We start from the raw sequence: 27,988 nt of genomic DNA, 5'->3' as shown, positions 1-27,988 counted from the left end.
TAATTGTTAAATAATCATCCCTAACATGCTCTGTCACTCTTAAAAACTCAGTTTGAGTGGATGGGATGAGAACATTAAACATATTGTGGATTTGTTCTTTTCTACCAAACTTTACACAGAGGTATCTGTTAGATTTTTAGTTATATTCATTCGAGTTGGAATAAATGTTACAGTTCTGTTCGATAGACACTAAAAATTGCTCTCATCACCATTTCTGGAGGGTAAAATGTAAAGTGCTTGGGAAAGAATAAAGACACTCCCATGTTCACTCTTGTGAGACTGGCATTCTGAAATGGAAGCTAGAATTCTAAAGAAAATTTCTAAGTATCTGCCACTTAATAGAACATCTTAAATTACTTAATACTACCTTTTTATAAGATTTTATTTTTTTAAGTATATCTACACTCATTGTGGGACTTCAGCTTACAACCTTGAGATCAGGAGTCATGTGATCTATACTGACTGAGCCAGGTGCCCCTCTATTTCTCTTAAAAAATGGTTTGACTCCTAGTAGATTTTAATCGTCTTAAAGCATATATAGTCCTTTCTCTTAATTTTAAGACTGTTTGTTGTGATACAAAATCATACTTAAGATGTAAACATATGATTAGATCATTAACTAGGGAAAAAACCCTGGCATCTATGTGCAGGTGATCAGATGACATAAGCAGTCTGGTTTTAATTTGTGGCCAGAACTGATTGTAACTAAAAGAGACTTGCTCTTTTTGTGGACTTGGCGGACTGTTTCCCTACATCTGGAGTTAATAAAGTCTTTGAGACCACATCAGTTGCGCTTTGCCGCAAGAACTCTTTGATCTGAAAAATTGAGACTGGCACAACTGCTGCTTCATAACATTGCATCTATGTTTTTGCAAGCTGTGGTTGAGATACCAAAAGTAAAGTTATTTGGCTGGTGTTAGAAATGCTGTTAGATGGGCCTCTTAGGGAACCATGTTTTTCAAAACATTTTTACACTGATAAAAACTTTGAACTTATGTTAGTAAGTAAAATGATAAACTTATAGTGGAGTTTTTACTATATTCATCGATCTATCTTCTCAGTCCATTTATTCTTTTTCAAAATCTGTTTATAAAGACTACATTAAAAACAACTTTACCTCTAAAATGAGCCTGTTCTTTCCATACAGCTTAAAGTTTTTACATAAGAATAGGCAAGTCTCTCCTGCTTTGTGTGGGGTTTTTTTTGTTGTTGTTTTTGTTTTTGGTTCTCTTGCTTTCCTTGAAGGCGATTGTTAACCATTATCTGATCATTGAATCGCCTTGATTTGCAAATCAGTTTAGTCACATTTATCCTTTATTTGCTTTTATAATTGCAAACATTTAGAATTTTTTAAAGTGTAAGTATATCATGCAGGGAAAACAGTGAATTGAATGGGAATAAGGATAAATAAATATAAATTGACAAATTATACATTTAAATTGACAATGTAGATTTTTTGTGTGAGATGACACACAAAACTGAAGTTGTTTTTCATAAATTGAAGGCTTATGTACTGTTTCAGTCTGACCTAGATAGAATTAGAGAATTTTCTATTTCATACCTTGAGATCAGAGATGGTGTATATAGTAAATACGCATTTGTGCCAAGAGCATATGTTCTAATGCAGTCTTCTGAATTATATCTCATGTATTTTCTTGCTGTGTCTATGGATTTACTTTATTCTTCATCGTTTGTAATTTCAGCCTAGTTTAGGAAAACTCTATGTATAAAGGGGACAGAGGACGTCTAGCTGTGGCTAAGTTTAGGTAGTGAAACTGGATTAAAAGAAAAAATTGCAAATTCCTTTCCTGAAAACTTTTTCATGCCCATTAGCCTACATAATATGCTCCAAACACAACTGTATATACCCAATTATTTCATTCTGACACTATCTTATGTAATAGCACTAAACTAGAAAAAGTGTATTTAATATGTTTAATGGGGAAGAAAACACCTTTTATCTGCCATATTTCTCTCTCTAGGGTCCTTCTAGGTAGTTCTTAGAAATCCATCTTGTCCCAAATTTTTCGGGTACCACAGGTGTATGTTTTTACCTCTGGGATGTGAGAGGAAGCTAACCTGAATGCCACTCCATTAAAAAGATACACCTGTGTTAGTATTAAAACAACTAGCAAGAAGAGTAAAAACTGACTTTTTAACATTTTATTTAGGATGAATTGTACTTTAAGTAGGAACATGCAGACAAAAACTCTAAATAACAGTTCAAGGACTGAACAAGAGCAATATTGGCAGTATAATGGCTCCTACAAGAATGATAGAAAAATGATTGAGATACCATTTACTAATACTTAGAGCTTGCTGTGCTAACCATTGTATATGTATTATCTCATTTGATTTTCCCATCAGCCCCCTGATGCAAGTACCCTTAGCATCATTTTACCAATGAGGAAATTGAGTCTTGGAAGGGTTAGGTGATTTGTCAAAAGTCTTTATAGTTATTTAATGCCTCAAAGGAAGAATAAATGAATATGAATGATAGTTTATGTAAATAAAATTTTGGCCCCCATTTTCATCTCAGCATGTGATTCCTCAACTTTTTTATTAGTGCATAGACCAATATGTTTGCTCAGAATAAAATACCAGACTATGTAGACGGACATAAAGTAAACATCCTCCTTCCCAGTTCTGTGTCCAGAGGTATAACTACTGGATTTCCTATGTGTAATAACAGAAATTTTCTATGCTTCTGCCAAAAATATGTGTATGATTTTTATACATGCTCCCATAATTTTAATAAAGTAGCTACTTTATCCCACTTAGGTGAACACTTAGGATTTTTATTTTGGAGTGAAATTTAGTGGATATACTCTTATCAAACTTAAGAAATATGTTTCATATACTGTTGAGTAGGACACATTTCCATTCTTTGTGACTCTTGATTTACTTTTGCCTTTACAGAGAACGCCTCACCTAATCGTTTGTTTTCCTTCTTGATTTTAGTAATCACCATGAGAATGGTTTTATCATGTTTTGATTATTAAGGTTATTTGGCTGCCCATTTAGTTTTGCAGAGAAATGACAATGTTGGCCACTTGCCAATTCAAAATGTTCATACTTTGCTTATCTGAAGCAAAGGTTTACCAAAGGAAATTAATACTGCTCCGATAAATTAAATGATGTTTTTCTTAAAGCCATGCCAGAGTTAGAAGTTTGCTTGAAACTAAAGAAAATCCCTCAGCAGAATTTGATTTTAATTATGCTAACCTCACTATAATAACTTAAGCAAGTTCCTAAAAACTCATGTTGTGCCTTTTGTGGTTATCTTTTAATAATAACAAACTATAGTAACTTTTAATTTAACTCATTTTGATTTTGATAAATCTTATAACAGTGAAAAGAATGAATTTTATGAACCCAAATTCTGAACCACCACATTTTGAGTCATGAGCCTATATATGGATTTGTGTTTTGTAAGCAAAATCAACATTTATGAATTTTTTCAACAACTGGTGTAATTGTCACACAAAGATGGCATTATTTGGAGTAGTATTTTTCTCTAGTAATCAGCTAAAAACAAATACATAAGTGGTAACCAAGTTAGATTATTACATATGTGGATTTAGTCCATTTCTTTGGATTTCTGGCAGGCCATTATAGATATTAAATAGGCCGGTTTAGGCACTTGATGAAATGTAGCACTCATTTTACATAAATGATATGATAGTCATTTCCATTTTAATTAAATTTCCCACTTAATTTTAAGGTGTATGCACCATCCCCAAATTCAGATGATTTCAACCGTGAATCTCCTAGTTATCCATCTCCCAAGCCACCAACCAGTATGTTTGCTAGCACTTTCTTTATGCAAGGTAAGTACTGCTAGATAGTTGTTAACCCTACAGCGTTATCTGTTGTATATTAGCTAATATTTTTAAACTGTGAGGAAAGAGAATACCTACACACATACTCAGATATCATGTATCTAGGCATTTTTGGCCAAAGTAAATTAAAGTTTCTATTGTTATTTACTGCCGATTGCAATATAGTTGGAATATCCAGCAAACGTTTGGAGTGTCTGTCTAATACAAAGGACTTCATTTGAAAAAAATGAGTAGAGCTGCTCTTTTTCATAGAATTTAAATGAATGAAAGCTATTAACTACTCTAGTTTCTTATTTAAGTTGCAGACTCATGTCACCCCTAGAATGATCAATATAAATACAGTGTATATCATAGAACAGATTAAGACTTGTTAGAAGAGAGAAAGTGTTGCATTTCCTTTAATTCGTGTCTCGCATTTTTATTTGATCTCCTGTGGTTTTGGACTATGGGAAGCATATACTATGGGAGCAATAAATCACTACATAAATGCTTCCCTGACTTTACACTGGTGAGTGAAGTCATTGCTAACACATTTCATTTGCAGGCTGTCTATAATATAGTCATTACCAATTACTTATTTTTACTATTATAGAAACTTCCTACTCCACAGTTTCAGAATTTTTGATATAACATACATTCCCTGTTCTAAAGAACTTTTTTGTATATTTATGGTTATGCCATTTAACCAAAATTGATCCTCAAATTTGATATTTCTGTTTTTCTCTTTGATATGAATTTAGATCTTCTAAGGGTTTTTATAACAATCTACTGACTACAGTTTGCATTGCTTTTTTTCTCCTCCAACTATAAAGCCTTATTCCCTCTTTTTAAATAGTAATTATACAGTTTGGAGGAAAGAAAACTAGATGGAAGACTGGGTTGGAAAGAGGAGGAAAAGAGTATCTGGAGGGTACCTTTGGAATTCTTACAGCATCATCAAGATAAAAGAAAACGTTCTAGCTAAGAAAAATTTTCTATTTCTCTTTTCATCTTAGATGGGACCCACAATTCTTCTGACCTTTGGAGTTCATCAAATGGGATGAGCCAGCCTGGTTTTGGTGGAATTCTGGGGACCTCCACTTCCCACATGTCTCAGTCCAGTAGTTATGGCAGCCTTCATTCACATGACCGCTTGGTAGGCTGTAACACATGACTAGGGTGCGGCAGCACTTTGTCCTCACTTGTGTTTCTCTTTGGATTACAAGTGTAAGATTTGATTCTGCCAAAACTTCTGACATTTAAATACTTCAAGGGTTACTGCATTTAACATGCCTTTTTAAAAAGTAAATGACAGTAGTATCACTCTTCAACTTCCAATTTGTAATGTTCTTTTTGACCTGTTGTCATAGTTGTCCAGCCATGTGTGCATATTATTCAGAAAGTGTATTTAATAGATCATGTCTCTTTTCTCCTTTCTCTAGAGCTATCCTCCACACTCAGTCTCACCTACAGACATAAACACGAGTCTCCCACCAATGTCTAGCTTCCATCGTGGCAGTACCAGCAGTTCGCCGTATGTTGCTGCCTCACACACTCCTCCCATCAATGGATCAGATAGCATTCTCGGTGAGCTGCTTTGGGTTGGTACACCTCCCTAAGAACTACTTTGGGGATTTTCAATAATCCCCACATCTTTCAATATATTTTTTAGTATTGAGTCTAAAAGTGAAAGAAAGGAAGAAAAACTTTAATTTTCATTAATGTAGAAGCTAGTAAGGAACCCATCTTAAATTAGCTAAATAATTTAGTACAACACATACAGAATATTTGGTGATTTACTGTGACAGTGTGTGAGATAACAATAGAGAACACCATTGAAATCATGGCAGAATGCTAAAAAAAAAAAAAAAAGTCTGCCTGCTAAAATTCTTTATTTGTTTTCTACCTGAAATATTCAGGAACCAGAGGGACTGCTGCTGGAAGTTCACAGACAGGTGATGCCCTTGGAAAGGCTCTGGCATCTGTGAGTATTGATTTTACATATTCTGCTGAATGAATTTTATACCGCTAAACACAGTATTTTGTGGACAGTATGTGTCATAGTTAAAGGGTATAGTTATAACAAAATCAACTTCATAACTCATTTAAAGCTATTCTTGGTTTGTATTGATTCATGCTGCCCTTAAAATTTAACTCATGAGAACACCTTCCAACCTCATTCCCACAAGACCTGTCCTTCTAACTTCAAATTAAATTAGTGGAACAGATGTAGTAGAAAGAAGAGAAATTTAGGCATTTTTAAATTTAAAACAAATTACTGAGATTAATAATTAAATATATTTATTAGTTTTAAAAACATACTTAGTAAGTTGCCCATTTAACTAAGTCAAATGAAACCAAGAAAGACAACTCATTTATTCTTCACTTATTCTTCTGGTCCACAGAAGAAAGTGCCTTCATAAGAAATTTTTCCAAGACAAAAAGTAGTTTACATATTTTTTAAAAGGGAAAGTCATCTGCAGCTGATTCATTCAGAAAACGGTAAAGGAGAGTCTTCCCTAAAAAGCCAGATTCATTGAAAGAACTCATGCTAACAAGAGTAAAACTGATTTAAAGGAATCCCATAGTATTTTCTTGAGCAGCTAATTTATATCACATCAGATCATTAATAACAAAGCAATGATTGGGTTTTTTTGTTTTTTTTTTTAATTATAGTTTTTATTTATTTATGAGACAGAGAGAGACAGAATGTGAGCAGGGGAGGGTCAGAGAGAGAGGGAGACACAGAATCCAAAACAGGCTCCAAGCTCTGAGCTACCAGCACAGAACCCGATGTGGGGCTTGAACCCACAAACCGCGAGATCATGACCTGAGCGGAAGTCAGACGCTTAACCGACTGAGCCGACTGAGCCACTCAGGCGCCCCAAAGCAAAGATTGTTTTAATAGCTGATCCTTAAAACATCAAAACTGAAATCCCTTCTTGTGGAATTCTTTTGGGAAAGCATTTACTAATAATTCACAAAGACTCCAAATCTAATTATTTAAAAGAAGCACATCTGCTTTGGACTTTCTGAATTTTCTCCTTAGGCTTTTTCTTTCTTGTCTTTTTTCCTTTTAAATGTTACACCTCTCAGAATTCCTACAGAATTGTCTGACATTTTCTATGAGGTGTAGTTTACTCTATTAGACAACATTTACTGCTGTTCCTGGGGAAGGCAAACCACTTAATGTGTGAGTTAAAGGAAGCAACCATTGAACATTTACGGAGATAAATCTCTTTGTATATAGTTTCTGTAAATAAACCTTTCTCTGTATCCCAGTACAAGTTTCTTGAGAAATAAAGCCAAGGCAAACTCATCAACCACATAGTGGAGTACCCCACAAGATAGAGCTCAATAAATGTTTGTTGAATTCAGTTTTATATCACATTGACAAAAATAGAGACGATGATAACAAAACCCACAAAAAATCAGCTATACTTTGAATGTTTACTCGATGCTATGCATTATACTAAGCATTTATGTGCTTTGTTTCATTTAATCCTCAAGAAAACCCTGCGAGATTGCCATTATTATCCCCACATTAAAGAGGAGGAACTAAAGTTTAAAAGGTTAAATAACTTCAGCTCAGAAAGATTAAGTAGTTTGTCCTAGGGATCACAAAGCTAGGAAGAGTAAAGCCCATATATATTAGGTTAGAACCTTGATCTGACCAGCTTCACTACTGTTTCTCCAGAAAGAGAATGCTACGGTAAGTGTTGTTTCACAAGGTGTTGATGAGGATTAAAGGAAGTTGTCCTACTCTTTCTCGACTTACTCCCACTGAATGAAAATGACTTGCTTGAAAATAAAATAATTCTATAAAATTAAATCTGAGTGCCTCCCAGGTATTTGATTGGCTTGCCATGTTTGTGCTGCTGATTCTGAAAAGATCCAGAAGCAGATATTTCACAAATATGAAGACAAATTACATTGAACTTTGATTTCTAGGCAACTTTAAAAAAACCTGCATTTTGGGGGCTTTTTTCCTCAAAGCTCTTTTGTTTATTTTCCACAAGGAAGACTTCTATAAAGGAACCTTGTCAGGTTCTTGTAGAACTTGTGATGTTCTCAGTGGTCCTTCAAGTGCCCTTTCAGTTACTCTGCTAGTGGTTGTCTATTTTCCCATATTATGACCAGTATACTAGCGAGTTGGCATTAGGAAAAAAAAAATTATCTGTGAGTGGAAGCCAGGGAAGAATGTCTAATCTAGTTAGTGGGTGGGCTTTAGTTGTCATGGAAACCCAGTTCTGTCATCCTATGTTGTTACTAGGCAGGAGCAGCCAGGTCATTCCATAAATCATTTCTGTCATAGCTGATGGTGATGCATTCCATCTGCTCCATCACTGCGTGCCATAGTCTGCACATTTGAAATCCCTTCCTTCAACCCATCTGCTGCCCCCTCCCCACAAGACACCTCCCCGAAACACATTCTTTTCTCTAACTTCCATTACAGACTCACATTCACTTTAGTACTCACAGAATGTACTGAAAAACAAAAACATAACATGGGGGATAGGAGGGATTAGAAGAGATGAGGAGAAGGAATTTTCTGAGGATTATATTTGAGAGTGTAACACACATATCAGAATTTTATGTTAGGTATTATAAACCTTTGGAAATGGTGACCATGCATATTTTGAAATTTTAAGTTCTTTAGAATATGACATTTTTAATATAGCATCTAGTTTTAGACGGAGAAAACACTGTGCTGTTGTCATTAGAAGTTATTTCTAGCTCTCCAGTCGTCTGATACACATCTTAGAAGGTCTTTCATGTGTGAAACATCACAGGGTACAACCTTTGTTCTTTAGTTTAGGTATTAAAAAGCGCACAGAATACTGTGATTAAACATGTAAGGCCAGATAATACATTTGCAAAGGTTCCTTTATTTTAGGTTTAAGCCAGGATAATTGTGGTCTTAATCTCAGGATAGCTAGAAAGAGAATTGTACATGAAAGTATTTACACAAAGTTCCCAAAGCCCTGTGGATTATGCATTAGTTTAGATAATAAACTAGAGTAGATAGAAGGAAAGGAAAATCTGGGTATTCGTGCCATTTCTAATGTGTTTCCCTGAACATTTGCCAGACAATAACCCTTTAAGATTGTGCCCATGGAGAGTTATATAGAGGAAGAAACATCTGGTTTATTTCAGTGCCTAATACCATATCAAAACACTTGGTCTTTAATTTAGAGGAGATCAAACAAGAGGTCTGTTTAACTTTGTTGATTATATCAGACTTCTTTGTGATAATTTATGTTTTGATTTCTACCTCTGAGCAAAGGAGAGAGAGAAAGAGTGGTGGGTGGATGTGTGTGTGTGTGTGTGTGTGTGCGCGCGCGTGTGTATGTGTGTGTGTGTGTGTGTGTGTGTGTATTAATCTGGATAGTTAAATGGTCAGTAGTCTCTAACAAAAGAAAAGAAAATTCAGGGAAGTTGACGTTTAAAAGTAATTCATGAAATAAGTTTCTTTGTTCCTTAGACTCAATAACATTAGCATAATAAAGATTAACTGAAATGTGCACTGTAGTGTTTAAAAAATTGGGCTCACAGTTCCAAGGTTGGGCTTGGGAGCCCTCCATTGTTTCTTTTTTGTCTGAGGCCCTTTTCATTAGCTTCTGGCTTATTGGCACCCTGCTGATTGGAATAGACCATGACTGATAGGAGGAGGAGCCTCATTTGTTGCAGTAAAATGAGGCATATTACCGGTTAAGCCTGGCAGAAGGTATTGGGAGTTATTCATCATTGGTCATTTAACAGTATGAGGACCATGGACTGCATGCAGAATGAGTTCTTACTTTGTGTTTATGCTTTAGATTCTAAATCACTCCCATCCCCATTTTTTAAGTGACTGACTTTTTTTTTTCTTTCAAACATCAGTGTAGGAGTTCTTTAAGGTCAGAAAGTACAAGAAGTACTGAAATCCTAATTTAGAATGTTTGTTGTCCAATAAAGCCTAGTGTTAGAATTTCTTACAGTTTCTATAGAATAAGTGTAATTTGTACATGGTTGGTGATAGAATAAACATAGCTGATAGAGTAAACAATGTAATGAAATGATCTGTGATCTAAAAGGCGGTATTATCCTGTTTTTTATTATGTTGTATTGCTCCTTGTCTCCCCACATACCCATTCTTTTTATGAAAGTAACAGGGACAAGAAAACGTCCTATAACTTGCCAGGCTATCTGTCAGTTCCGGAAAAGTGTTAATAACAATTATGTCTGTAATCATTTTAATTTAGAGCAAAGTAGAACTAGACAGTGTGGTGGGTGAGTGGGGAAAATGCCTTTTATTATACAAATGGAGAAGTGCTTTTGAAGAAGCACCAAAGTTAGCTATTTTATACTTGATACATTTTATACTTGATATGCATTTTTACAGTGATTTTTAAAAACCCTCATTTGATAGTGTTGATAATCTACTTATACCCTCCAACCCCCATGCCTACCTAACAATAGTATGGACAGCTTCATACATCAACACTAATTTCTCAGAAATAGTAGAACATCACTATATCATTGTTCTCAAAGCTTATAACCACAAAAATGATTTGTAAATGAATTCACCTTTGTAACAAAATCTTTTAATCCCTTTGATATTTCTGTTACTGAACCCCATTACATAAATACTAAGATAAATACTACCATTTACTGAGTCTTGTTTTTTTATCAAAAAGTATTTATAGCAGATTTCAAGTGCAGTTTAATTGCTCAAGTTTTTTTAAAAAATAAGTATTGAGCACCTACTTGTATAAGACATAGGCAGTGGTGGATTCAATACAGAATAATGTAAGGTCTCTGCCTTTAAAGAGCTTACAGTCAAGGAGAGGAGATACGACAGATATACCAAAAATGTTAATGTAGAACACAATGTAAAGTAAAAGACCAAAGAGAAATATAGGTTATTCTAAGAGTTATAAAGGAGGAGAGGATGAGTGTAAAGAGGGAGATGTGAGTTGGGGTGTCATGTGGTATAAAATTCCATCAGGGAGAAATTAAGAAACAGGCATTTTGAAAGCAAAAGCTCTGTTCAGAAAATGGAAAAAAAAATAACATATATTGTTTGCATAATAGGGTACATAATGTTACAAGTAGGTTATAAGTTAGATATTATTGTGATCAGATTATGGAAGGTATCAAATGTCATTCTATTTCTATTTAGTGGGCTGCAGGAAGCACTGTGTGGAATTTGACTATTTAAAACTGATTGGGAACAATAACTCAGGCAATTATATAAGGGGTGAAAGGATCAGGGAGTCACTAGAAATATAAAAGACTTAAATAATCCATCTGCAAGTTCTACTAAAGTTTTAAAGCAGTGTCATGGTGGTGAGAAGGATGTGTGCCTATCCCAGAGACCTAAAAGAGAATGGTAGGTACTGGCAGTCTGTGGTAGGAAGGGTGGTAGAGAGAAGTTGGGGAAAGAGAGTATGATTTTGGTGGCCATGAGAATGCTGATGCTGAAGTTGAGGAAACAGAATAGTAAAGATGGGCAAGGTAGGAAACTTGGGGCAGTGATGCAAAGTTTGGCTTGACATAATGAGCTTGAAATGAAAGAGTATGTCCAGATGGAGAAGTCCAGCAACCAGTGTGAGGATAGAAATGTCAACTTAGTAGTCATTCACAGAGATGTCATAGTTGATACTTTACAGAAGTGGTATTACCAAGGGATAAAACACAGGTGAATAGAAAAGAAAACTGAAACTAGAGCTCTTAGGGAAATCTATATTAAGTAACTGGAAGTGTGAAAGAGAGATGGAGCCTAGGTATTAACTATATCCAGTGATTTTTTAAAAAAATACTCAAATAGTAAATTCTCAGAAGAAGAATAATCATTCTTACAACAAGTATGTATTTACCAGCACTGTTGTAGAATCGGAAGCTACTGCAAATCTTGTATAATTCAAATTTTGTCTGAATAAGACAAAGTCCTTGCTCTTCTGAAGCATACATTTTACTGAGGTAAAAATGTAAGAGACAGATAAGAAAACAAACAAGTTTAGACAGTTAAGGATTAATGTACACACTATGAAGAAACAACAAAACCAGGAGGGTATGACAGAGTGGTGATGCTGTTTCTCTAGCGCTTTCATGCTGTTAATCTTTACAAGGAAATCAAAACTCAGCGAGTATGTCTAGTTTATGATAATTGGAGTTTTGCATAAAACTGAAACTCTTCTCACTGCTCATGTAGCCACCATCAATGTTGTCAACTCTTCCCTCTCTTACCAATATTAGTTAAGACATGTTTCATAAAAGTTAGCATCAATTGTTCCTGAAAGTTAAAATTATTTGAATCTTGAATGTGAAAAATAGTGATTTATAAAAGTTAAGGGAAATGCTGAGATATGTTTTTGTTTAAGTTTGGTGACCTTCCCTAATTTACACATGTGGTTTAAATTACTTTATGCATGTAGCCCATTGGGAACAAAATGTGACCTTTAGTTAATTTTCACATGTGTATCCTGATTTTTTTATAAGNCACCATTCTCCCCCCCCCCCCCCATTTCTAAGTCCTTCCATAATGTCTTTTGAAGTCTTGACAGTTTTGCTTTTCCAGAATTGCTTTTAACTTGAATATACAACTTTTAGATCTGGCTGTTTGGGAAGATTTGGTGATTAAAGACATTTACAGTTAAAATTTAGTTAACATTATACAAATTGGTGTATTTTCTTTGAGGTAGGTACATCCATTTGTAGTCAAAGGAAAATAGGCTCTCTGGCTGCTTACAATTCACTTAGTACTTTCTTCTTTTTAAAAAATAAAAGCTGGGGGCGCCTGGGTGGCTTAGTCGGTTAAGCGTCCGACTTTCGCTTGGGTCATGATCTCGTGGTTCATGGGTTCGAGCCCCGCGTGGGGCTCTGTGCTGACTGCCAGCTCAGAGCCTGGAGCCTGTTTCAGAGTCTGTCACTCCCTCTCTCTCTGACCCTCCTCTGCTCACGCTGTCTCTCTCTCCTAGAAATAAATAAAAACATTTAAAAAAAAAATAAATAAATAAAAGCTGTATTTAATGATTATGACTTGTGGAATTTTGTTTCACATGAGCCTGTCCCAGTATCTGGCTTTCTCAGCATATTACACTATGTTTGAAACCAGTGCTGAGACCCCCTTGTTTGCCATTAATTTGGGTCGTGTTAAATTCATTATAGTTCTAAGCCTATTCAGAGAAGGGGTGTTTCTATTGGATGACTTCTTTCACCCACAACTAGTTTTCCTTTTTAAATTCATCCATATAAGTTGATTTGCCTCTCCTAAGTTAAGTGTTGAGATGTGAAGATAGTTTAATATGCTCATTATAGAGATAGAATTGTCCTAGAGACATCTTCCCAGGGACTCTTAGTACTTGGATTAAAGTGACTTTTAAAATATGTAATGGTTAATTAGGTAAACTTGTCACTATTGTCGGTCACTGTTTTTTTTAACAATATGAAATAAATATAAAATATTGCAGCAAAACTTTTAGCCAAAATACCAAAATTTATACGTCCAGATGTTATTCTATTTGAAGTGGACCTCTTAGGAAGTAAAGTCCACAAATCATTTTGGGACCATTTTCTGAAGGACTTTTAGGTTTCATCTGCTATCCTCAAGTGTGACAAAGTATGCTTTGAGAGCAAGTTTGATTTTACACAATACATTGGGAGCTAAATTTGGCAAAAATGTAGTTGACCAAACTGAAAACTTTTTTTAAAGTATTTATTTATTTTAATTTAATTTAATTTATTTATTTTTGAGAGAGAGAGAGAGTGCACGCGCGCAGGGCAGGGGCACAGAGAAAGAGAGGGAGACACAGAATCCAAAACAGGTTCCAGGCTCTGAGCTGTCAGCACAGAGCCTGATGCTGGGCTCAAACTTGTGAGCCATGAGATCACGACCTGAGCCAAAGTCGGATACTTAACCGACTGGGCCACCCAGGCACCCCAAACCCAGAGCTTTTTAAATGATAAATAAAGAGTAACTGTTTTTAAAAAAAAATATTTTCTTTGGCCTTTAAAACTGTTTTTAAAGACTGATGTCTTCAAAAGGTTCATTGTTTCCTGAGATAATTATTTTTAATGGATATCACTTATTTAGATAATATATTCCAGAAAGATTGTTTATTAGACTTGTTAACTTTAAAGTCACTTCTTTTTTGTTCTAACAGAAACAAATAATTTTCAACTATAATAATAAGTAGATATCTATTTTATTCCTCTCATTATTAGAGTATGTATGATCCTTTTTGTAAGTAATCTCTGTGTCCTACATGGAGATCAAACTCATGACCCCAAGACCAAGAGTCATATGCTTTACTGATTGGGCCCACCAGGCACCCCTAGAATATATGACTTTTTAATCCTAGTTTTAAAACTATATATAGCCTTTAGGTAATGGAATAGTCCTTGATGAAACAAATTTTTCATTCTGAGTTTTAGGGGTGGCAACTTAGATTATAAAAATAACTCCATGAAAATGGATTTATATTTTTATTATCACATACTGATAAATGCATATTTTGTTTTCTGGTTAGATTTATTCTCCTGACCATACCAGCAGTAGTTTTCCATCAAACCCATCAACACCAGTTGGATCACCCTCACCTCTCACAGGTAGGCTGCTGTTTGATCTATCAACTTAAAAACGTGTATGGGGCTACTTTGAAATATTTGAACTTTGTCTGTTTTCCAATAAAATATAGTAAAAGTTCATGAAAAATTTATCTGAATTTTGAGAAAACATGTAAACAGAGCCTTCTTGAATTCATTTTGGAGAATAATGAAATATTTGCTAGTTCTGAATTACTCTTTTCAGATTCTTAATTTGGTATAATTTCTAAGAACAATTGTTATAACAGGATAAAAATAAGGCTAGACATTAGGGATGAAAGCAAAATATAGAGAAGGAGATAAATCAGAATTTTGGGTAAGGTGGCATAGAAAGTAAACAAAATAACCTATTTAGAAGTACATGTAACTTCTTTCTTCCTTGTTCTCTGCATTTTCCAGGTACCACGTGGAGGACTCAGAGATTAACAACTTTCTGCTAGATAGCTTGTCTTTATTTTTAGGTCTACTAAGTTACTAAGTTATTATTTTATTTATATATTCTTAGGAGTAATGTAGTTTTTTTGCTTGGAAAAGAAGTCTGTGAATGTGGATGAATATTATTAGTGGAGTTAAATAAGTAGTTCCGATTTACTTTACTTTTTCCTGGGTTTTTTTTCCATATTTGCTGTGACAAGTTCCAGATACTATCCTACAGTATAAATTTGTTGAGATATAATTGTTACTATTATAAATAGGAATTTTTAGATCTTAGAAATACATAAAATTATAGGAAAAATTTTTTTAAATGTTTTATTTATTTTTGAGAGAGAGATAGAAACAACATGAGCAGAGTAGGGTCAGAGAGAGAGGGAAATACAGAATACAGAGACAGGCTCCAGGCTCTGAGCTAGCCGTCAGCACAGAGCCCGACGCGGGGCCCGAACGCACGAACTGTGAGATCATGACCTGAGCTGAAGTCAAACACTTAACCAACTGAGCCACCCAGGCGCCCCGGAAAATTCTTAATATATATTAAGCTATGATTTTTAAACTTGTATGATATTTTTCTGAGCAGTATTTGAAGAAAAAAAAACATGCTGAAGAAGAAATGTATTCTGAGGGAAGGGCATTAGGCCTCTGGGTAAACATTGCTGTATTCCTCCAGCAGTTGACCTCAGTCATTAATTAAGCCCATGTAGCTTTGTTGTGTTGTTGTTGTTGTAGTTGTTGTTAAGCCTTCTTCCATTATATAGGGTTTCTGGGAAATCAGGGCTCTGGTATATCAGGGCCCTGGCTATCACCTGTGCTTTGTGTATTAGCTTTGTGACTCTGCTAAGAAGCATTCCAGTGTGGAGATGATAAACTGCTGGCAGCTGCTTTCAGCTCTTAGTGGGTTTTGCCACTTTCTCAGACACCATGGCTTCAGCTGTCTAGTAAAAATTGAACAGCTGTTCCCCACATAGACAGGACTATGAAAGACCCATTGACTTAAAGTTGTTATTTAACAGAGAGCTGAAATTACAGGAAGAATGATGTAACTTTAACCCTACTCACCCTCCTGGCACAGTTTTACTCAAATTATCAGTGTCATTTTTGCCACAGCCTGTTTTCCTTTCTCATCAGAGATGAGAATATTGGTGCTTACTATATGTTCCCTCTCTTCTTTTCTTCTACTCAGTAAGATACCTATAAACGTGTCCTTTGGTTTTTTATTAATACTGGGTGAGAAGTCAGGGAGCAGAGGAGTTCAGCATTTATGAGGGGATATCATTAAAGTGGAAAATCAGAGACTTCGACATTTTTCAAAAAATAATGGTCCAAAGGAAAACCTTACATTCCTCCTCCATCTTTATTTGATGTTTATTGGGTGATATCCTTTTTTCCCCTTTAATTCAGCTGATTAATGAAAATCTATGGTCTATTGAAGTGTGTAATGAAGATATTAATAGGCTTCTTTTTCAATTCAGCATTTATAATCAAAGAAAAGTATTTTCTTTAAGGTTTATTATAGTCCTACTGAAACAGCACATCAGAGACTGATTTTATACAAGTGCATCTCTCCGCCTCTCCTGTTTCTGGTATCCCCTTCCTGTCACCACACACATAACACACACACCCTAAATTGGCAAAAATATAAAGAGAGAAGGAAAAAGGAAAGCACGATGTGATAAATTATTCACAGTTGAAGGAAAAATGAAAAAGAGGGAGCAAACCAGAGTTTCTACACGGTATGTGGAAATTATTTTGTACCTTGTATGGCAGTGGCCCATTAACTAGAGTAAACAATTCCACCCACTGTGTGTTCTCTACACTTGTCCTGTTCTGCAGCCTGAGCATACGTCAGACTGGCACAGGCCTTGTGAGAATAGATACACGGGTAAAGAGCCACTTAGGCCACTAATAAGGCAACCATCATTCTTGTTTAAATTCCATTCTTTTCCTTAGGAACTTTTTCAGGCCAAGAACATATATTTTTACCTAGAGCATGCTTATGAGGAACTTCTGAGATAACACTAATACTACAGTGTATACTGTACACTGACACTAGTGCTAGTGTATCAGTTGGGATGCTTTAGGCTGAAAGGAAGAGAAACTCTTGTCTCGGTTGACTTAAAAAATAAGGGGGATTGCATATCTTCATGACAAGAAGCCCATAGCAAGGCAAGTTCCTGGACCCAAGTGTATCAGAACTCCTGCTCTACTACTTCTGCAGTTCTTCCTCAGGCTGCTGGAAAATTCAGTTCAAGGTATCCTATGTGGACATAACAGTGTTCAATAGAAGAAAAAGGACTGTCTTTTCTTTGTATTTTAAGAATCTTTTTCATAAGGCTCTTCAGCAGATTGACCCTCATGAGTCTTTGGCCAGCAGTGGGCCCTAACACATTGGTCATAACAGAAATGGGACTACCATGTGGATATTAGACATCAGGGTTTACCCTGAGAGCTAAGGATAGAGTTACTCTTTTCTGGTTCACACCAGGAAAGGATAGATAGCCTACCCCCTTCTGAACAAAATCAAGGCTCTGGCAGCAAGATAGAAGAGAAGAATGGCTATGTCTATCACAGTTGTCATTTGGGAAAGGACACAAGTATTTAAAAGAATATGTTTACTGAGGGAACTTGGAGAGCAGACAGACAAAACCATGTTTTTCCTTTCTTCACCTCCTTCTTGGATATTAGTAAATAAATGCTTAATAATAGCAATCTTAAAGACATTTACAATAGAAATGGAGAAAGAGAAGGAAGAAAAGATTCCTTAGTTTTAGCTAATCAATGAGATATTTATTTTAATCATATGTCAGTGTGCCTGGTGTTAGATAATCATATGACTTCAGCAGGTTTTCAGTTTAGCTGAGAAGATGAAAAGTAAACAACATGGGGTTCCTGGGTGGCTCAGTTGGATAAGCATCTGACTCTTGATATCAGCTCAGGTCGTGATCTACAGTTGTGAGATCAAGCCTTGCGCCTTGGGTTGACAGCACAAAGCCTTCTTGTAATTCATTCTCTGCCTGCCTGCCTGCCTGCCCCTCTCTCCCTCCCTCTCTTTCTCTTCTCCTCTCCTCTCCCCTTCTCCTCCTCTTCCTCTTTCTCTTCCTCTCCCCCTCCCCCAATCTACCTCTGGAGCCCTGGAGCCTTCTCCCCCCATTCTCAAAATAAATAAATGAGCATTTTTTTAAAAAGATAAATACACGAAAATATAGCCATCAGAATTCACTCTAAGGTATAGAACGGTCACGATATACTTCATGAGGAGAGCAGGACTTTAAAAGGAGGAAAAAGAGCTTTCCTGGATCTAAAGGGAAGAGTATAACAAAGATCCAGATGCAAAACAAAGCATATGACTTCTTCATCCAGAGTCATGGGGATGACTGATTATGAACTCTTCATGTATGGAAGTGTGTGGGAAGCACTAAAATGGAAAGGTTGGCTGGAACCACATTGTGGAAAGCAAAGCACTGAGTGCTACATTAAGGATTACCCAACCTTTTCCAAGTTTGAGGGATCTCATGAAAGTTTCAGTTTAAGGTGAGATTACAGAGGGAAACAACTAACAAAATAAGAAAATGCATGATAAGTGGTCCTAAGAATTTCTTTCAGCCATATAAAATGTTGGTATCTAGGCTCTAAATTAATTAATCAGTTAACGCTTAAGTTCCACTCAGTGAGAGCAGATCAGAAACACTGGGTGAATTTTAGATTTAGTAATCAAAGAAAGCCTTTCCACATTTTCTAGCCAAATAACTCACTTCTTCTAATTACCTAGCTAGCTTGTTTTCTAGAACTGGTCATTATATTTTAATAGCAGGTAGGTTTATTACAATCCTTCTTGAATAAACTAGCTTTTTGGGGTGATCACTAAAAAGCCTAGGCAGTTACAGAAATTGGTGACTGCATAAACAGTTGAAAACTTGTGCTTATTAATAGAAGGAAGAATAAGCCCTAAGCCTCTTTATATGTATACCAAATAAGAGGTGACAGGGAAGGAAAGCGGGAGATATCCTGTTCTCTGTTATCTTGCATATTTGTGTAATATTACAGTTGATGATTACAAGCTAGAGATAGAGATGCCAACATCAGCAATAGGACTGATTTCTACTGAACTAACTCTAATATCCAGTCATCCCCTTTGTGACTAATAGAGTAATATTTGAAATGAGTAACTGGGGTTCAAGGAGCTCTGTCCATGAGATACAACTTAGCGTGTCTATGAAGTTCAAACAGATATCATTGATTAAAGCACGTTAATATTTTGTTTCAACCCAGTATGTCACACTGGGGCAGCCCAGTCTATAATAAAAACAAAACTGGTTTGAGTGTACATATATTTCTCCAATTTAATGAATTATGAATTATATTTTGAATATAGACCTTAGAATGATTTCTTCATATCATTGTCAGTAAAATAATGAATGTAGGTGAATTCTTACCTAAGTAACTCAGTGCACACACCGCATTCCTCAACCCTAACTTACTTGGAGAACCACAAAAATGGCATGTTTTGCCAAGCAGATGCATTGTAACAACTCTGAGGTGTTTAAACATAAAACTTGTGTTAATATCTGATATAGATTAAATAATTTAATGATTTAAAGTCTTCTGCAGGCTGATCACCAAAGGGAGAATGGGAAAGTTGGGGCAAAATGTTAGAAAATAAAATATTGTAAACATTAAAAGAAATTACATTACAAGGAATCTAGGGCCTTTTTCAAAATGGATTAGAATTAACCTTGTTAATTTTAAGTTAGTTCACAAGATTCTGTTTCATTGCTCAATTTTAGATTGTCCATAATTCACGTAGTTGAATTATGACTGCATTTGTATGTCCAGCAGGAAACCTTAAATGGTTCTTAGAATAATTTATGATTTGCTTACAAGTAAAAAACGCTTGCTGATGAAATACATAATATGTATTTTTTCTTTCAATTTTAGTATTTAAAATTTTCCTGTGTAATCACAATAGTATGCATAATTGTGAAGTATAATCAGGTTAAGAATTTTTCCAATGTGTAAAATAAATTTTATTGACGGGAATACAATTATTAGGTTATTCAACTAAACTGAACTATAATAGTTACAATTTACCATACATTTTCATTGTTTCCTAAATTTGGCAAATAATCTGCAACAACAGTCTTGGTAGAAAGAACATTGGTTAAAATTTCATTTAGCAGTAAATGAACAAATTAAGTAAACCTGCAAGTTCTCCAACTTCAGATTTCTCATGTAACTCAGGTTGTCACTGAAGCGTTTCTTAATAACTATAATATTAATAACTATAATGGTTTTCATTATTTTCTGTAAATAACTTATTTCCATATACACAGTCTGCATTCTCCTCAACGACATGGATAGATTAATCCTTTCATCTTTTTTATAGTTTTCTTCCTTTTTATTTTTTTCTACTTTGAACTTCTATCTTTTTTCACTCTGTGTTATTGCTACTTATAACAATTTAACAATTTTCATAGTGGTATTTTCCAAATAAAATAATATGTTTGGTGTAAATTATGTTGGGAAAACCTTTAGCAGATAATCCTAAATGCACTTGCAGTCATTTGAAATTGGTACGTTTGTGCATAACTTAATGGCAGAAGTTAATAGGACACTTTAGAAGGTAATATGGCTTTATGAATTGAGTATCATGGATATATTTATACCTTTTAATTCCAGAAATGCTGTTTATCCTCTATTACAACTATTACTATTGTTGTATTACTATTACAGCATCATTGATTATATTCCCTGTACTGTGCCTTTCATCCCCATGACTTACTCATCCTATAACTGGAAGCCTGTATCTCCTCTCCTCCCTCCTGCCCCTCTGTCAACCACTAATTCTCTGTATTTATGGGTCTGTTTCTGCTTTTTTTGTTACAAAATAACAGAAGTAGTTAATAATAACTAATACAAATTTTTACAAAATATTTATTTTTAAAAGTACTGTATAGTTTTTTTTTCTTTTCCCCAACTCCCTACACTGTTGTGTTAATAATGAAAAAGACTTTACTTTTAGGATTTTTAGGTAATCTTCACACCGAACATGGGGCTCGAACTCACAGCCCTGAGATCAAAAGTCGCATGCTCCACTGACCGAGACAGCCAGGTGCCCTGAAGAAGATTTTTTTTAATGTGTTGGGCTTATAAGTAGCCAGTACTATACCGAAGGCTGAACAAAAAACGTTTGCATAAGTTTATGTACGGCTACAGAATGGCTTCACCCTTTCTTTCATAACATTATCAAGATCAGTGAGTTAACCAAGGTGTGTATATATGCTTTTGTGTTTTATTTTAACAGGTACCAGTCAGTGGCCCAGACCTGGAGGGCAAGCTCCTTCATCCCCAAGCTATGAAAACTCTCTCCACTCCCTGGTAAGGGCCCCTTAGAAGTATATGGGTCACTTTTATCTGATAGTGCAGAGTACATTTTTTCAGTAAATCCTGAGTAACAATGAAAAAACAGTAGGATAGCATTACACATGAATTCTTTGCTAACAAATGGCCTGATGTAGTTTAACAGTGTAAGTAAGACACATTGGGTGTGCCTTTTGCCATCTGTTCTTGGGACATCAGGCTTCTTTCTGGTCTCAGGACAGCTGGTAGTAAAATAGTATTACGGGATTTTTGCTTTTTTGATAAATCTAGAGTTTAACTTTTCTATACCTTTATGTTTATATATAAGAAGAAACAAATAAAAAAGTACAAGATCAAATAAAAGCAAGAAAATTAGCTATGCAATGCAAAGTGGTTATATTTTATTCTTTCTCATGTGACTATTCTATATATAGTTAATAACATTTCCATTAAAAATTTAAAATGTAGCATCAATTATTTTTGTCATGAAAAGTATTATTTTCCCATGTGTTCTTTTTAAAAAATATATTGTGTCAATTGTACAAGCAAAAATATTATTTAATAAATGAATAAGGAGGTAGAATAAAAGAGCCTTTCTAGGTATTGAATGCGAAGAATTTGTGATAGAATGTTAACTACTGTTGCTTTTCAATACCTACCACAGAATTATAGTATTATAAAAACAAAATAGGATGACTTGATGGAATGCTAAGTCATGGTATCATTTAGTAATTTCACGTTGCAAATAGAAGAGTCCTTTTTCTGTGACTAACAGAACAGTTGAAGGGAAAGTCTTCTTCTTTCATATTTTGCAAGCAAATATAAACAGTGTTTGCTATTTAGATGCTAACCTTATAACTTTGCTGTTAAATCCCAGCCTTCTCATACCTTAATACAAGTAGATCTCGAAGGTCTCTGCGTTAACTTTACTAACATGTTATGCTGACATGCAATATCAGCTATTTCCTCATCTCTTTTGGAGTTATTCTTAACCTGTGCTTTGCCTCCTGTTCTGTCTTGACTTTGCCAGAAAAATCGAGTTGAGCAGCAACTTCACGAGCATTTGCAAGATGCAATGTCCTTCTTAAAGGATGTCTGTGAGGTACTATTTCTTTTAGATGGTGCCTTTTTTGTGTTTCAGTTAATTATACTTCCTATTATTCATTTAAAACCTTCAAGCCTGTACAGACTCCAAAGTCTTTTAAAATCAAACAATGACCAGTTTCGTTTTTGTACAGTATGTAAGAATAGACTTTTGTTTTTTATGTTGTTGAGAATGATCCTTTTTAAAAGAGCTCTACTGGCATGTGCTTTTGATTTTTTTAATTCTAATATGTTTGTGTATGGGGCATGTGTGTATCCACAGACAATCTCATTTCCTCAGTTTTGTGAAAGAACATATTTGGATGTGTTCACCATTTCAGATAGGTATGCTTTATTCACTTAAAACAAAATTGCAACTTAAACTTGATGGATTTGAGGTCCTTTCCCCAAATTGCCCTCATTTCAGAGATCAATATTAAAGTCCAGTTTATCTTTTTTATCAGCTGTAATTATCAGACACGGTAGAGTAGCCTTCATCTTTTTTAGAAAGCTAAAAGAAATAGCCTCATGGTAGATTGGTAAATTGATTTTATGAAGCAGTGATTTGTTTCTGAAGTTTTGTTAATTTTGCATAGTCGTCAAATATCCTTTCTTTGATTCTTTATTGTAGTGTAGGTAGTTGCTTTTGAAGCTCCTTGATAGTGCGTTTTACTTGCTGTCTTCTCTAAATCCCAAAGTAGGAAACATAGCAGTTTAAAGAACTTAACAGATACCAGCAGTAACCTCCATGTCTTTTTTCAACCCCTACAGCAATCTCGAATGGAGGATCGTTTAGACAGACTGGATGATGCTATCCATGTGCTGCGGAACCATGCCGTGGGACCGTCCACCAGTTTGCCTGCTGGTCACAATGATATACACAGTTTATTGGGACCATCCCATAATGCACCAATTGGAAGCCTCAATTCAAACTATGGTGGATCAACCCTTGTTACAAGCAGTCGATCTGCTTCAATGGTAAAATAGTGCTCATCTTTTTTGTAATAACAGCTAAAGCTTATTATCCCAAATGTTTTTCATGAAATCTTTGGAGGAGAGGGTTCTTCTTTTTCAAACAGACTTATTCTGTCTTGGGCTGGGCCATTGGTTTCACATTGGCCCTTAAAGTCCTGCTATGATCATGTGCAAAAAGCTAAGACTTTCTGCAAGATCATTTTAGCTTACACTTAGATTTTTTTCCCAAGATGTGTGGCAGAACAGTTTTTTGCCTTGAAACAGTATATAGATACTCTAAAGAGCAAAGACTGTAAAGCAAGACTGAATTTCAAGGATTCTGGTCTAGAAAAGTTGTTTATTATAATTTGGAACCTGCCTTCAAAACCAGAAGGAATGTGAAATTATTTGTACCAGTCCAAATTTAAGCTTTATTCCCAAAAAAATGGAAAAAATGGGATAGTTTTAAGAATAGCTGTAATTTGAATGGCAATGAAAGAAACAATGTTCAATTAATTCCTGAAGAGAATAAAATAATTCAATCCATCTTTTTAAAAACATAGTAATACTTGAGATAGAAAAAAGTAAAATTCCCCAGCACATCAAAAATTCTGTGTTGAATGTCTTACATTATTTTTTATCCAAATTGTCTTTTAAAGGGATGAAGCTCCTTTTGAACCTGCAATTTAACTGATGCCATGTGTTTGAATGTTTATAGCATTGTTTTTAGGATTTATTGCATGCTGTGAAATATTCTCCTGTGAAACCACTTTCTAGCTGTAAGCCATGTGATCAAGGATAAAATTCACCTATCATCAAAATAATTAAGTGCCCCAAATGCTGAAGGCTTGTGTTCTGTAAAGAGGATTGGTTCCAGATTTTCACATTCACATATTAGACAGCCATTTATACTCATTTTGGAGCAGCTGAAGTAAACATCAAACACAGCTGCCTAGTTTCCTGAGTACAGCATTTTCAGCAACATAGGTGACATTAGATGCCTATATATCTAACAACCAGTTTTGAGTTGTGTTTTTTTAATGTCAGAAAATTGGATATTCAGGCTCTTAATTAGTTTTTGTTGCTGTTGGTAAGCTAATAAAATGTGAAAACATTTAAAATTACAAAAATCATCAAAATAAAAGGGAGTATTAGCCCTGTTAATAATAATAATAAATAAAATAATATTAATAGTATAATAAGATAGCATTTGTTGCAGATATAAATGTAGAATGTCAAATTAATAACTATTATTTTTGTTGAAATAACTGTTTATCCTCTTTTAGAAGAATGGCTTCAAAATCAATATATTTGAATCCAAAGTTTGTCTCTTGTACCATTTGTAGTTATTCCTACCTCATAATTGTTTTTTAATTCTTCACTAATAATAGCTCACTGCCCCTAGTCCAGTTTTTCTGCTATAGATGTATCTCTGGCTCTTATGTCTCTAGGAAGTTATTTTTACCAACTTTGTATATGAGTTAGAAAACAGATTTTTCAAAAACCAGTCCTACAAAGCCATGTAGAAATCTAGTGCATTTTAAAAGGATTTGTGGAGGGAGAGATTGTTTCATTAGATACTGCCCTGAAGCTTTTAATTAAAAAGTAGCTCCCATTATATTCTCTAGGAATATGCTGCCTACTTCAGAGCCTCAACAAAAAGGCTGCCAGAGATATTCTTTAAAAGGGGAAAAAAAAAAAACGAGTAGTCTAGAAAAATGTCTTGTCACTTTGAGGTGAGTCTGGCTTAGTCAGAGCAGCAGCAGCAGCGCTGTAGCAACTAAGGCTGTGCTGCTGCTCAGTGTGTCTACCTGGGTCCTCTTTCTGGTTCTTACTGCCGCTTGAGAGGACCTAGAGCTGGTGAACAGCTGCCACATGTCATGTGCTATGTTCGCCCCGTCCAGACTGTCACTAGTGGAGGTGGAGCTACAGATGTTTCTGACAGGCTTACCCTCAAATTATCAAGTTACTAACTGACAAAAGTCTGAGACTGTCAGGTGAGTCACTATTCATCTCCCATCCTTCTGAAATGAACTGTTTAACTGTAAGTCCTTAGTTCTCAACTTCAACAAAAAGGTCAAAGCATAGAATGAAATGAAGTTCACAGTCAGCAGTGACTCTCCCAGCCAAGCCTTAGGCATAATGTTGAGAAATATTCTTATCCTGGTGGCTGTTGTCCATGTCTGAAGACATCAGGAGTGCCAGGAGCACTTTGCTTACACGCCCATTACCCACCTATATGAAATCAGTTCTTTTCATATTATTGGATGGTGTGTGATTGGGGAGATGCATTATTATAACTATTGCCAGCCATTTTCAAGAATTAATCTCCTGCTTTTATTATTCCCTCTTGCCGCTGTGTATTCTAATTGATCATGGCTAAGAAATGACACAATTTTACAGTCTAGAAACACTTTTCCTTTTTTGTCTTGTTTAACTTTCTGGTAGTTTATATATTATCCTCTACATTAACATAAATTGGTATTTGTCCTATAGGCTTCCAAAACTGGAGGCTACTTGGCCAAAATTATGAAGTAACCACAGAAATATCAGTTTATCAACAATTCTATATCACCTTGTACAATTTGTGAGGTCAGCTTCTCTCTAAAATATGTAATTTTCATTATTCCATTTATTTTCTGCAGAGGGCAGAATTATTTTAATAAACAAATATCAATTCAGGAATTCTACAGAACATTCAAATAAAATTTTTGTTGTAATGGATTTTTGTTCTCATGGGTATTTACTGTAGGTCACCGTCCTAATTGTAGGGGTTTTATATATATATTTATTTTGCTTATTTCATTTACTTTGAGAGAGAAAGAGAGCACACACACACCTGCAGATGCACAACCAGGGAAGGGGCAGAGGACAAGGGAGAGAGAGAATCCGAAGCAGGCTGCACACCCAGTGCAGAGCTTGACACAGGGCTCTAGATCATGACCTGAGCCAAAACCAAGAGTCAGACACCCAACTTACTAGCAGATTTTAATTATGATATTGCTTTCTCTGCTAGCATTTTAGAAGAAGGATCAGTATACTTTTTCTGTAAAAGGCCAGATAGTAAATATTTACTTACCTCTAACATTCTAACTTGAAAGCAGCCGTAGACATTATGAAAACAAATGGGTGTGGCTGTGTTCCAATAAAACTTCATTAACAAAAAAAGAGCTCCTTAATTTTTGAGAAACCAGGACCAGATTTGGCCAACAGGCCATGCCTTTCCAATTTTTTGAATTGAAACATAAATTAGCTTCTCAATGCAGGTAACAAGGGTTAGCAAGTTTTTATTTTTCCTGGAGCCTGTAACTGTTGGCTTATTTTTTTAATGATTAGTTTGGGAGTGCTTTTGAAGTAGTTAGAATATTTGAGGTAAGCCAGAATACATTTAGAGTGGAAGANAGAAAAAAAAAAAAAAAAAAGTTGGTATCAAGTTAGAAGTGATACAGACAGCCCAGCTCCCAGCCTCCAATGCTATCAAGATTATTTGTGGTAAAGTCTACATAGACAGGTTAATCAAGATAGTGTTCTGTTGGTCAGGGAAATAATTTTGTTGCTGATAAACTTTCTTTATAATATAAATGTTTTCAGTTATAAGATTGTGTCATTAAAAGTCGTCTGTAGCCGATAGTGTTGATTTGTGTGAGAACCATCTTCTTATAGATGAAATAATTGTCTGGTATTTTTTAATTATTCCAGAAAAGGATTTTTATATTTCACACCAAGGAGATAAGACTACCAACTGCCAAAAACCTGTTAATAGGAGCCAATATAGAAAGACTTAATTTTGACTATTGTTACTTTTATTATTGTTGTTGTTGTTCATTTATTTTGAGACACAGCGTGAGAGGGGGAGGGGCAGAGAGAATCCCAAGCAGGGATGCAGGGCTGGAACTCAGGAGCCCAAGCCATGAGAACATGACCGAAGCCAAAAACCGAGTCAGACGCTTAACCGACTGAGCCACCCAAGCACCCCCATTTTTGTTACTTTTAACCAAACAGATTGGACCAGCATCAAAGTATAGAATTAAATGAGGTTTAGAGGCACCTGGCCAGCTCAGTCAGTAGAGTATGCAGCTCTTGATCTCAGGTTTGTAAGTTTAAGCCCCCCATTGGGTGTAGAGATTACTTAAAAATAAAACCTTAGAATTACATGAGGTTTCAACCACAGAAAGCTTTTAACATTATTTTAGCTGTCTAATATACAGAAAAATTTAATTTCTTGAAAGATTACTATGTCAGAAAAAGAAACTAAGAAATGAATAATTAATTCCTACTTTTTTATATATAGTTATAGCCAGACTGGCATAGTTTTACATTTGCTCTTATTTTTGTTTTTGTTTGTTTTTATTTTATTTTGAAAAAGAGAGAATTTGCATGGGTGAGCATGAGCGGGGAAGGGACCAAAGGAGAGGGAGAGAGTCTTAAGCAGACTCCAAACCCAGCAGGAAATTGACCCAGGGCTCAATCTTACAGCCCTGAGATCATGACCTGAGCTGAAATAAGAGTCGGACGCTTAACCAACTTCACTTCCCAGGTGCCCCTGCACTTATTTTTGAATGCGGTTAACATTTTCACGTACTTAATTTCATACTCCCTTTCAGCATTTTTGATGATTTCTCCTTATTTGTTAAATGCAGATAGAAAACTTAAGACTTTTTGTCATATACTCTTACTAGAATGTGATTGATGTATTGTTTAAATTTTAAAGCACAAAATCAGAGTTTTTAGAAGTATTAAAATGTGAG

At 35.2% G+C, this 27,988-nt stretch overlaps 1 protein-coding gene across 13 annotated transcripts in view; it reads left to right on the top strand.

The window, feature by feature from the left end:
• The window catches only part of TCF12 (transcription factor 12), a 361,796-nt gene that overhangs the window by 309,113 nt on the left and 24,695 nt on the right, over nt 1-27,988 (top strand). For 7 of the 13 annotated variants that reach the window (XM_077748014.1, XM_077748032.1, XM_077748024.1 and 4 more), the window contains 8 exons: nt 3,725-3,830; nt 4,838-4,977; nt 5,264-5,408; nt 5,741-5,805; nt 14,336-14,414; nt 21,148-21,221; nt 22,234-22,305; nt 23,058-23,264. In XM_077748014.1, coding sequence (XP_077604140.1) covers nt 3,725-3,830; nt 4,838-4,977; nt 5,264-5,408; nt 5,741-5,805; nt 14,336-14,414; nt 21,148-21,221; nt 22,234-22,305; nt 23,058-23,264 — 888 coding nt within the window. The remainder of the gene's footprint in view (nt 1-3,724; nt 3,831-4,837; nt 4,978-5,263; nt 5,409-5,740; nt 5,806-14,335; nt 14,415-21,147; nt 21,222-22,233; nt 22,306-23,057; nt 23,265-27,988) is intronic. The other 6 variants (XM_077748056.1, XM_077748040.1, XM_077748047.1 and 3 more) reach the window with 1 other exon arrangement.

Source organism: Crocuta crocuta, unplaced genomic scaffold, assembly GCF_008692635.1.
Source record: "Crocuta crocuta isolate KB4526 unplaced genomic scaffold, BGI_CrCroc_1.0 scaffold130, whole genome shotgun sequence".
NCBI classification, from domain to species: Eukaryota; Metazoa; Chordata; class Mammalia; order Carnivora; family Hyaenidae; genus Crocuta; species Crocuta crocuta.
This window is presented reverse-complemented; position numbering and strand designations above follow the sequence as displayed.